Source organism: Lathyrus oleraceus, chromosome 1 (assembly GCF_024323335.1).
Source record: "Lathyrus oleraceus cultivar Zhongwan6 chromosome 1, CAAS_Psat_ZW6_1.0, whole genome shotgun sequence".
NCBI classification, from domain to species: domain Eukaryota; kingdom Viridiplantae; phylum Streptophyta; class Magnoliopsida; order Fabales; family Fabaceae; genus Lathyrus; species Lathyrus oleraceus.
Genome location: NC_066579.1, coordinates 362,265,593 through 362,277,077, shown reverse-complemented (window position 1 = coordinate 362,277,077; position 11,485 = coordinate 362,265,593). Strand labels below are relative to the sequence as shown.

Here is an 11,485-nt window from a genome sequence, read left to right as displayed (position 1 = left end):
TTACCTTGTAATTTATATTCAAGTGCTCATCATTGTAACACCCATTTTTCTACCCCAAAATATTTAACATATAATCAGAGTAAATAAGCACGCATATAAACAAAAGGGCGTCACATCGACGTTTTCAAAAACTAAAAGCTTTCAAAAACCAACATCATTCATCATCAATATATAATACACATGGTCATTTAAAATAACACATCTCAATTATCATGAATATTCAAGAATATGCGTTCGCAGCGGAAAATAATGAATACTCATGTATGTCATAAAGTGATCCATGTCCCATACCATGACCATCTCTCAATAATCACCTCAAGATAAAATAAAACAAGTAATAACATAATGCATATCCAAATAAGATATGAGTTCAATACTACTAATCTACCCAGTGTTACATGACCAGAGCATTGACTCATTACCTAGTCTTCAAACTAAAATACGAAAATCCTCCGGCTTATCTCTGTCGCATACGCGAAAAACAACCGACGGGAAAAAGAAACAAACAAAGCCGCCACCGTGTGTTATTTATCCCAAAGGAGGGAAAGGAAACGCTCGAAGTAAACCTGGAAAGGAATGGTCTTACGACCGAAGATTACAGGGTACGGGAGTCGGTTACGCAAGGGGAAGGTATTAGCACCCCCCACGTCCGTCGTACTCGACGGGATCCACGCTCAAAAGAAAAGAATAAGGTTGCTGAAAACTGCTCAAAAGAATGCACACACACTGGAATCAAATACAGATGGAAGAAGAGGGGGGAACGGGCTCGCTAGGATATCACATCCTATGCCTACGTATCTCATATGGAATGAGAATCAGAGCTACCGTAGTTCGGCTAACGCACGCCGAAACAAAACACAACACAGAGACGCTGAGACGTCAAAAGAAACACACAAATGGAAACAGACTATTGACCAACTGGTCAACCAGACTCAAATACCACGGAATGGAAAACCCTAATGACTATTGACCAACTGGTCAACCAGGCTCTGATACCACTAATGTAACACCCCTTTTTCTACCCCAAAATACTTAACATATAATCAGAGTAAATAAACACGCATATAAACAAAAGGGCGTCACATCGACGTTTTCAAAAACTAAAAGCTTTCAAAAACCAACATCATTCATCATCAATATATAATACACCTGGTCATTTAAAATAACACATCTCAATTATCATGAATATTCAAGAATATGCGTTCACAGCGGAAAATAATGAATACTCGTGTATGTCATAAAGTGATCCATGTCCCATACCATGATCATCTCTCAATAATCACCTCAAGATAAAATAAAACAAGTAATAACATAATGCATATCCAAATAAGATATGAGTTCAATACTACTAATCTACCTAGTGTTACGTGACCAGGGCATTGACTCATTACCTAGTCTTCAAACTAAAATACGGAAACTCTCCGGCTAATCTCGAGCGAGCTACCGTCCACTTACTTCAGCAATACTACTCTAGAGTATCTGCACGATGTCGTGTAAAGCATCATTCCAACAGAAGGGTGAGAATTCAAATCATTATGAAGAAGTATAATAAAGCACAATGATTAAATCAACAATTAAAGGAATCCATCACACTTCATATAACCATGTAAATAATATTAACCAACATTTATTTCACATGTTTCAAGCACACATAAAACTCAAGGAGTATAACAACAAATCCAATATTATATTCCCAAAATTACACATAACTACAATTATCACATAATCATATACTTTGCCAAATTATGTATCCAAACATCATCAATTCAATTACCATATCTCATACACGCATCACAATCACAATAATGCATACACTCAATTATCACATAACTCTAATGTGACTCAATGCAAGACATGTGACTTTATGCATGTGGTACCGCAATGTGAACCCAACGTTTCACCGCTTTCCGATTCAATATCTAGAATCCAAGCCACGCTTCCGATCCGGACAAGATCAAAGCCACTACGTCTATTTCCAATTAAGGATCAACGTCTACTACGCCTATTTCCAATTAAGGATCAACGTATGCTACGCCTATTTCCATTCAAGGATCAACGTCTACTACGCCTATTTCCAATTAAGGATCAACGTATGCCACTATGTGAACCCACAGTTTCACCGCTTCCACCATGAAGCCGACCATGCCATGAATGAATGTACAAATACCAACACATATGCAATTAAGATCATCTCTACCATCTTAACATTCCACATATCACCATAATTCAACTCTATGAATTATCCACCAATGGTACATATACACATTCATAACAATATATCATTCACAAATATAGGCTAATTATCAACTACGCACACTAGATCTCATTGCAAATGAATACAACTTTTTTAAAATCTCAATTTTCATTTTTCAACAGTGGTAACCGGTTAACGCTCGGTGGGTAACCGGTTAACATAAAACAGAGCAAGTAACCGGTTAACGCTCGGTGGGTAACCGGTTAACATAAAACAGAATCAACTTCCTGCGCTGATTTTTAAGCAAGTAACCGGTTAACGATCGGTGGGTAACCGGTTAACATAAAACAGAATGCATAATTTTCTGCGTTTTTCATCGTTGGAGGACTTTCGGACCTCCGATTTCGATTCCGTAAAAAGCCAAACATTCAGAAAATTATGACTCATACAATACTCTAAGTATATAACATTAATTTACAGTTTTAACACAATCAAATCACCACAAATCGAGAATATTCATCAAGACCTAACAATTCCAAAACCATGCAATTTAGGGATTTCAACCTAAACACATTTCTACCCATTGCCCCAATTATACTAACCCATAATAATAAGGATTCTCCCCCTTACCTCTTCAATTTTCTGGAAACCCTGGTTTCTCTCTTGTTCTTCCCCTCTTCTCCTTACTTTTCCTCTTCTCTTTCTCTATTGTTGTCAAATGATCAAATGAATCATAATTCTCACTCTCCTCACCTCTTATATACTAGTATTCTATTTGGGCTTAAAGCATGATACCTCTAATTTAATTAATAGGCCCAATAAGACCTAATATTTAAATATCTCTATTTAATTCAAATAAATCAAACCAACTCAATATACACACCAAGTTAATTAATTCCATTATTCATTATATCTCATATCAACTAAATAATTAATTAACACACCAAATTAATTAATATAATCGATTATTATACTACCTAACAACCAATTAATTAATTAACACTCCAAATAAATAAAATAAAATATAGTAATACAAACATAGGAAATAATTACTAAAATTGGGTTGTTACAATCATCACCATCATTGTACAAACTCATCATGCATGTTTATTTACTTGTTATTTATTTTATTGTCATCATACATTAAAAATAACAAAAACATGATAAAATGATAAAGACCAAAAATATTCACTCCACTCTTAATCAACTTGAACTTAGAGGATTTCATCTTAGGACCTTTGCTTGGAAGTCTTCTTTTACTCTTTGTGATATTTTGTAAACACTTGGATTTTCATCCGTAACTTACATGCATATTGTAAGAATGGCATCATGGCACCACCTAAGGGGGACATGTTTGTAAGACCATTATCCTTTGTTTAGAATAGGTCACTTTTGCACACAAAAGGCTTTCTCTTGGGCTACCTTACAATGAGACTCTTTATTTTCTTGTTGGTTATTTTTGCATTCGCGTTGCATAAGCTAAAATTCATAAGCAATCTCATTTCGAGACCATTTTCATAATTTAACTCATATGCACATGTAAATACAAACCTCGGTCAATATCGAGTGCGCCTTTTCCAAATCAATTCAAAACACCCTTGTAAGTCGATCGCTTTTAAAGCATCGCCATCAACCTCACATAGCTTACTATTGGGCTTTCTTACAATGAGACCTATTCAATTTTTATCGAGTAGAAGAGCAATACACTAAATAAATTCACTTCATTCAAAACACAAATCAAAGACCTCGATCCAACGTCGAGTATTTTATTCTCAAACTCAATTGAAATACCCTGATTAAATCAAAACTTTTTTTACAATAAGTTGAATGAAAAAGGAGTTGACTTTGAGTTTTCAACTTCACTCCTCAATTGGAAGAATACGAGTTCTCTTACTCGGTCAGTCGAACAATTGACATTTTTCCACAAACATATAACTTTGGCAAATCATTCTCAATCAAAACTGTACGAAAAGGGAGATGGTCTTGAGCTTTCGATTCTTCTCCTCAAATGCTTGGATATGAGTTGTCTTACTCAGCCATTCAAGTATCTGTCGTTTATTCTAAAAATACATCAACCATAGCCAAACCTATTTTCATAATTGCTCAGATGAAAAAGAAAGTGGTCTAGAATCTTCTATTCCCTTTTCCGAATATTGGGATACGAGTTGTCTTACTCGACCATCCGAGTATTCGTCATACATTCAAAACACCTTAATTATTATCCAACCTTTTTCATAATTACTCAGATGAAACAGAAAGCAGTCTAGAGTCTTCTATTCCCTTTCTCGACTATTAGGATACGAGTTATCTTACTCGATTATCCGAGTAATCATCATCCAACCTAAAAATATCTCAACACATCAAACCTATCTTTTATCACCCTCGTGCGATCATAACCAATCAAACAAAACACCCAACACATTAATTCAACTTGTCTCCTCCGTGTGATCAAAACTCTTTTCAAAAAGAACACCATTTAATCCTTTCTAATGCACACAACAAACTAGTGCTTAAGCCTCCGTCGAGAGTAGACAAGTCAACGTTTAGCCTTTAGGATGCGATCCAAACAGCAGTTTTCATTAAAAAAATACCAACCAACCGTAGTCCCTGAACTACGAATGCTCTGATTTCCTTATTATACCATAAGGATACGTAGGCAGGAGATTGTTGTATCTTCGCGAGCACACTAATAAAAAACCTCCCATTTCTCCTTTCTGAGGTTCTCATCCATTTCTATTTTCATAATTTTATAACCTAAAGATAACAAACAAACATAAATTAACACTCGAAACACACATTAGAACTAAAAGGTTCCCGTTGAGTACAACGGACGTAAGGGGTGCTAATACCTTCCCCTTACGTAATCCACTCCCAAACCCGAATATGGTTGCGATGACCATTATTCCATTTCCTAAAGGTTTTATCGATATTTTCCTATTCCTTCATTAGGATAAATAAAGTTCGGTGGCGACTCTGTTCGAACATAAATTTTTTCCGCGACCATCGCGAGGAATCGTATTTTTCGAGATGCGACACACTGTTTTTATACACCTGCTAGTAGCTCAATGTTGAGAGAGTGAAACTCTAAAAGTAAGAGTTGTGTAATTTATTGTGATTTAAGAGCTCGGTTCTCTTGTAACATTCAAAATGATATAAAGATTTCAAGGTGAAGCTGTATATAATAAACACTTTCCATATTTATTGATATGAATATCATGCATCTTTTTCCAAACACAAACAACGGAGAAATATACACAACATATACATCATTAACCATATAGTTTTACTTGTAAATTTAAAAAAGAAAGAAAATTTTATATATATGCACACGTCAAATAAATGATCATAGAGGATATAAGTTCAAGTCTTTTATAAAAATACATAATACAATCATCAAAGACTTGTTTGAACAAATTACTATAATTAAGTATTTCAATAATAAAAGTAAACCAGATTAAAAAAATGCAACAAAAAATTAAATTCAAATAATATTATATTTGAACAATACAATATACAATTTCCCATTTATTAATATGAATATCGTGCATGTCTTTTTACAAACACAAACAACACAGAAATTTACAATACAATCATCAGCCATATAGTTTTAATGGAAATTTACACAAGAAAGAAAACTTCACATATATGTCACATGTCCAATATGTACGAGATTTAATGCATAAGAATCTTCTATAACTGTTGCATGGTGCAAGAATCTCTAGATCTAATCATTCTAGAGATCAATACACTATGCAATATGCAATGATTATAGAGGAACTAAGTTTAAGTCTTTTATAAAAACACATAATAATGTTCAAGCAAGACATTCGAAAGGGGGTCCTTGTGGAAAACGTTTAGTATCGGTGCAATAATTATAAATCATATAATTCTTTTGTGCCCAATGAACTTTGGCTATGCCATTTGAGTCCAACGATTCACTTAACCATGATTGAGTTGATGAAGATGATGGAGATTTGTTGGAAGAACAAGAAGAACCTGAAGAAGTCCAAACACAAACTTGTGCATTGAAGTTTCTGTATGTGGCTGTGAATGGAGCTTGGGACCAATCAGTTTTGACAAGTCCACCTCTTGTAGCCCAATTCTCAGCATCCCATAGACTAGAATATATCCTCATAGGTTGGTTCTTCGGAAAATTAACTCCTTTTGTTTCTAAATTCTTGAACTCTCTTATTGGTGATCCATCCACAGAAAATCTATATAAGAAACAAAAAATTTATCATATGAATTCAGAAAATATAGAAAGAAAAAAAGTGAATAAGAGCATGTAATAATATACATGATGCTTTGAGGATTCCAAAGAATAGAATATGTGTGGAAGTCTTTGGTGGGGTCAAACCACAAATGGAATTGTTGTTCTCTATTGCCTTTTCCTTGTGTAAACACGTTTGTATGAAGTGTATAAGGATCACCACTCAAGTTACCAAGAAATTCAAAGTCTATTTCATCATGAGTAGGCCCTAGAGAAGATAGCTGCAACAATATTCACAAGTTTAGTAATAAAATATTAGTTTGCAGCCTTTACTATATGGTAAAACTTTTAACAATAAAAATACACATGCATGGCAGATACTTACATAATAGGTAGTGACAGTGCCAGCAGAGTTACCAGGCACCAGTTTGAGTTGCATATCAATTTTTGCAAACAAGTATTCATATTTGGAACGAAAGCCAGAGCCAGAGGCTTTGTCTAAAGAAAGACTAAGACTCTGTCCATTTTCAAGGATTTTTGCACGACCATCACCCCATGTTATTTCAAAGTCTTGATAAAAGTTACCAGCGGATGTAACCACAAAAAGAGTGGCCACAATAAGGGGAAGAAATCGAATAAGAACTTTAGCTCTCATTTTGATGCTTAGAATACTATTCCAACCAAATGCTATAGAAAGAGAGAGATATGTTAAGAGGAGGACACTAGATGCCAAATGATGTATTTGATGAATGCATGCAGAGTTTTGAAGGTATATATAGAGTATAGATTGATGATTATCACGTAGATAAATAACTACTATGGAATGTATAAAATGATTGGAGTTGAATGTGGTAAGAAGAGAGATCATACTAGTTGAGTGTGGGGACCTTGACAGCTAGCAAGTTGTGGGATAATATCAAAATTTTCTTGAATCATTTGAGTTCTACATTTTTAATAAATTGTTTGGCTTTATGTGTGCTTTCTATTTTCTAACATCAAATCATATTGGCTAATGTCTATATCATGTGGTTATAAAAGTATCCTCAGCTAATTGCTTCATGAATCAACACATTATTAGTTCCTATTCTAAATAAACCTCACTTATTTGTTTATAATGTGAGGGTAACATTTAAATATATCCTATTTACAACAATACTAGCCCATATTAAAAAAAACCCGACACACTAACTTTTACTAGAACGTGTCTTGTGAAGGTTCACATAGACACTGCATGCGTGCATATTATGTGCTTAGTTTTTTTTTAAGTACAAAATATTAAATTATAGAAGGAAAATATTATGTTTTGGGCTCACCAAAGCCATTAAAAGTGATTCAATTTATATGATGAATTTAATAAGAGTGATTATTTCACTCTCGTCACGTACAAGTGAATCATCATTCCTAAACATCGTATAGAAGTATGACTTCTCCACATCTAATAGTCACATGCACTCAATGTCAGACAAACAAAGAACGATTATAATTGTCTTCTCTATATAAGTGTGACATTGAGTAACGTTTGTGTATTCTTTTTATACACATTTGTAAAGTTTAGTTTCATTAAACATCAACTTGAACGTTGTAGCGCTAATCTTTTGCAAGCATAAATCAGATCATTAGAAAATTATAACCATCGTAACAAAAGATTTAATGATGTGGTCATCTTTGTTAACCAAGTCACTCCAAACACAAGAAAGAGGAAATATTTAAATTTCAAAAATTTATTTAGAACAACGCTTTGGTTTACAAACGCTTATAAATTACATAAAAATACTCATCATCCATATGCAAATGATGCACTCTTCTGTATTTTGAAAAAAAATCTTAAGTCATACTTCTCATGAATTTACAAATTCATGATTGTTCTTTCTTTTACATCTTTATAGAGTATTGATTGAGTCAGGCTTGTTTAGAAGCTGTGTGAATTTACTCAAGATATCCATCGTCTTCAACGTTGAATCAAGAAATCCCATTTTTTGGTACTCAACTATAAATATTGAGTGTGAGTGGTAGATGTGAATCTACGCGCTCGTAGGTATGATATTTACAACAATCTATTTAGTTTTGATGTTGGCAACGCTGTTGACAGAAGTCTTCGTCAAAAATTCTGATCATGGTGTTGATGATGACAATAATGTAAAGTGAAGTCGTCGTCTGATGTGAAGTTAGGAGATCAATATTTCATTTGATATGATCAAGTAGTGGTGCTTAAAGATCAAAATATTAGTGATTAAGTTGTGATGCTTGAAGATCAAGATATCAAAGCATATCTTATGTTTAAGACCCCAATTTTGACCCTAAGATCCCTCATGGCATCATAACATTGCATTTGCAAAGCCTCAAGGATCATAAGCATCTTGGTTCCTTTTACCTTTAGATGGGACTTCTTGTGAGTGGTTTGAGATCACTAAGCATACTTGAATTGTATATCATTGCTTTTCTCATTTTTTCATTTGCCAACCAAAAGCACAAAAATATGTCACTAACATCTTCTGTTTGTAGCTTGAGCAATCACAAGGTCCAAAGCTTCTAGGAGATCATGGGTGCAAAGATATGGCCAAGAGAAGATGAAGGCAAGCATGGAAATGGTTCCCAAAGCTCTCATTCATAAAATATGTCTCCCTAGCATCTCAATTCATCATTTTGATCAAAGCAAGTCAAAGGGTTTGAGGTTTGTTCCTCAAGGAAACCCTAATTCATCTGATCACCCTCAATGCCTTGCTAATGAAGCAACCTCAGCCCATGGTCAAATACAATCAAGGGAAGTTCTCTAATTCATCATTTCATGCATATTTGAGCTTATTTGAGTGTCCTCAATCATCAATTCATCAAGATATGAGTTGTGGACTGGAGAAGTTGATCAGTCAATTCATCTGACTATTTTGAAATGCAATGAGACCTAACTTTTTATGTGTTGGTCAAATGGAGATGATCCCAAAAGAAAAAATGTTCTTAAGGACAATATGAACAACTTTCATGTTCATCAAAAAATTGATTTGAAGCTTGGAAGGTGATCTCCCATTCCAAGACATTATAGGTCATTTTGACTGAAACCCTAATTTTGGGTCAACTTCCCAAGAACATAACTCATTCATTTTTTATGATTTTGAGGTGGGATCAAATGCATTGGAAATATTATTGTGTCTACTTCAAATGTTATGTTGAACAAAATTTCAAAATCTCAAAAGAAATACATGTGATAATGCAAAACATTATAGGTCACTTTGGACCAAATGCATTGAAAGGCAAAAAAGTCCAACTTCAAGTGCCCATAACTTCTTCATAAAAAATCCAAATGATGCAACCTTTAAGTCCATCTCGATTGTCTTGAAAAGATATACAACTTTGATGTTGGAGGTGTTTCCATTTGAGGCTTGCATCATCAAAACAGAAGGGCTTGAACATTGGCCAAATTTGGAAACCTCACTTTTGCATGTTTTGCACCTTACACTTTAAACTAAAAATTCACTAATTTCCAAGGCCCAACTGAAATTTTGATCAACATGTCATTTGTTCCTTATGCAATAAGCTTTCTAACCATTACTCATGAGGTGGCATTTGGAGTTTGGAAGCACCATTTTCGAAGGCATGAAGGTTTAGTGCCACTACGCCAAAAAGGTTTTTTAACAGCGCATCTTAGACAGCGCTTTTAAAAGAAAGCGCTGTCTAAGGTTAAAATAAAAATAAAACACGGAAAATGTTCTAAAAAAATAATGAAAGCGCTGTCTAAGGGGGGGTCTTAGACAACGCTTTTAGAAAGCGCTGTCTAAGACCCCCCCTTAGACAGCGCTTTTAGAAAGCGCTTTTAAATATAGACCTTAGTCAGCGCTTTTGAGAAAGCGCTGTTTAAAGTCTTTCAATTAAAAAAAAATTAAAACCAAAAGCGCTGTCTAAGGTGGGGGTTTAGAAAGCGCTTTTGGAAAGCGCTGTCTAAGGCATATCTTAGAAAGCGCTTTCCACAAAAGCGCTGTCTAAGGTCTAATTAAAATTAAATTTCAGACTTCTATTTTCGTTCTCAGTTCTTTTTGTTTTCCCTCCTGCGATTAAACCCCTCCAGCGAACCCTAACAGCGAACGAGAATACATTGTAATCATTCGGTTTCAATACCAGAAAGTGTTTGAAGAATCGGTTTCAGAACGTCATTTCTACTGCGGTATGTTCTTCATTTCTGCATTTTTTCATTTCTGATTCAGTTCGTCATTTCTACTGCGTTTTGTTCGTCATTTCTTAACATTTTCATTCATTTGGTTTCAGGCATTGCAAGTGTTTGAAGAATATTTCATTTCTGAAAGTGTTTGAAGAATCCTTCATTTCGGTATGTTCTTCATTTAGGGAAATATCAGTATTTGTAAATAACTTCATCAGTATTTTTCATGCTCTGTTATTTTGTTTGGTTCAATGCTTGCTCTTTTTGTTTGTAAAATACACTGTTGATGCTCAATTGCCAACCCTAACTGAATGAGAAATAAAAATTCTTGTTCTTGTCTTTATGTAAGTGCAAGCATCTTTCTTTATCATCTAATATGCAAATATGAATACCTAACAATATCACATTAATTATGAGTACTATTTTTGTTGCATTATTCTACATGTACATCAAGTATTTTGTCCAAATATTTGAATATAAAGTTTAGGCGAGTAATGGGGTCCATTTATAGACTTTTAGATTGAACACATAAGATTTTGGACATGAAACATGGTTTTCCCACATAAAAAGGTAGGTAGGTAGTATTAAATTTCATACATTGTTTTGTTACAGTGTCTGTGTCTACTTGACTTTAAACTCTAAATATCATTTTGGATTTAGATGTTCAATATTGTTCAAACTTCATGTTTCCTTAGTGATTATACTTGAAGATTGAATAGGTAGTTTTTTTTCTTTTTAACTGTGAAAGTATTGTTCATCTCACTTTCATTCTAAAGGAACAAGATTTCTCCCATAAAATGATTGAACGAACTCTAATATAGTTATAGGTATAGTTATAGGTATATTGTAATAGAAAAAGTTTGATTCTTGTAATATAAAAAATGAAAGTGATGAGGTAATTAAAGTTGGTATATTGGCGTATCGGATACGTTAT

General features: G+C 34.0%; 1 protein-coding gene across 1 annotated transcript; it reads right to left on the bottom strand.

The window, feature by feature from the left end:
* Positions 1-5,669: 5,669 nt before the first annotated feature.
* On the bottom strand, positions 5,670-7,343 carry LOC127136661 (probable xyloglucan endotransglucosylase/hydrolase protein 23). Its single transcript, XM_051063200.1, has 3 exons — positions 6,790-7,343; positions 6,492-6,685; positions 5,670-6,408 (listed from the first exon to the last, which is right to left on the bottom strand). Exons 1-3 carry the CDS (start codon positions 7,270-7,272, stop codon positions 6,009-6,011), a joined length of 1,077 nt encoding a protein of 358 aa, XP_050919157.1. The 5' UTR covers positions 7,273-7,343; the 3' UTR covers positions 5,670-6,008.
* Positions 7,344-11,485: the final 4,142 nt, after the last annotated feature.

What these genes read in the sequence shown, in the direction of transcription:
- LOC127136661 (XM_051063200.1), bottom strand. Translation starts at nt 7,272, where the DNA reads ATGATCTCTCTTCTTACCACATTCAACTCCAATCATTTTATACATTCC. An exon ending in GCACTGTCACTACCTATTAT is followed by an intron (nt 6,686 to 6,789) that starts GTAAGTATCTGC and finishes ATATTGTTGCAG; the next exon opens with CTATCTTCTCTAGGGCCTAC. An exon ending in TGGAATCCTCAAAGCATCAT is followed by an intron (nt 6,409 to 6,491) that starts GTATATTATTAC and finishes TTTCTTATATAG; the next exon opens with ATTTTCTGTGGATGGATCAC.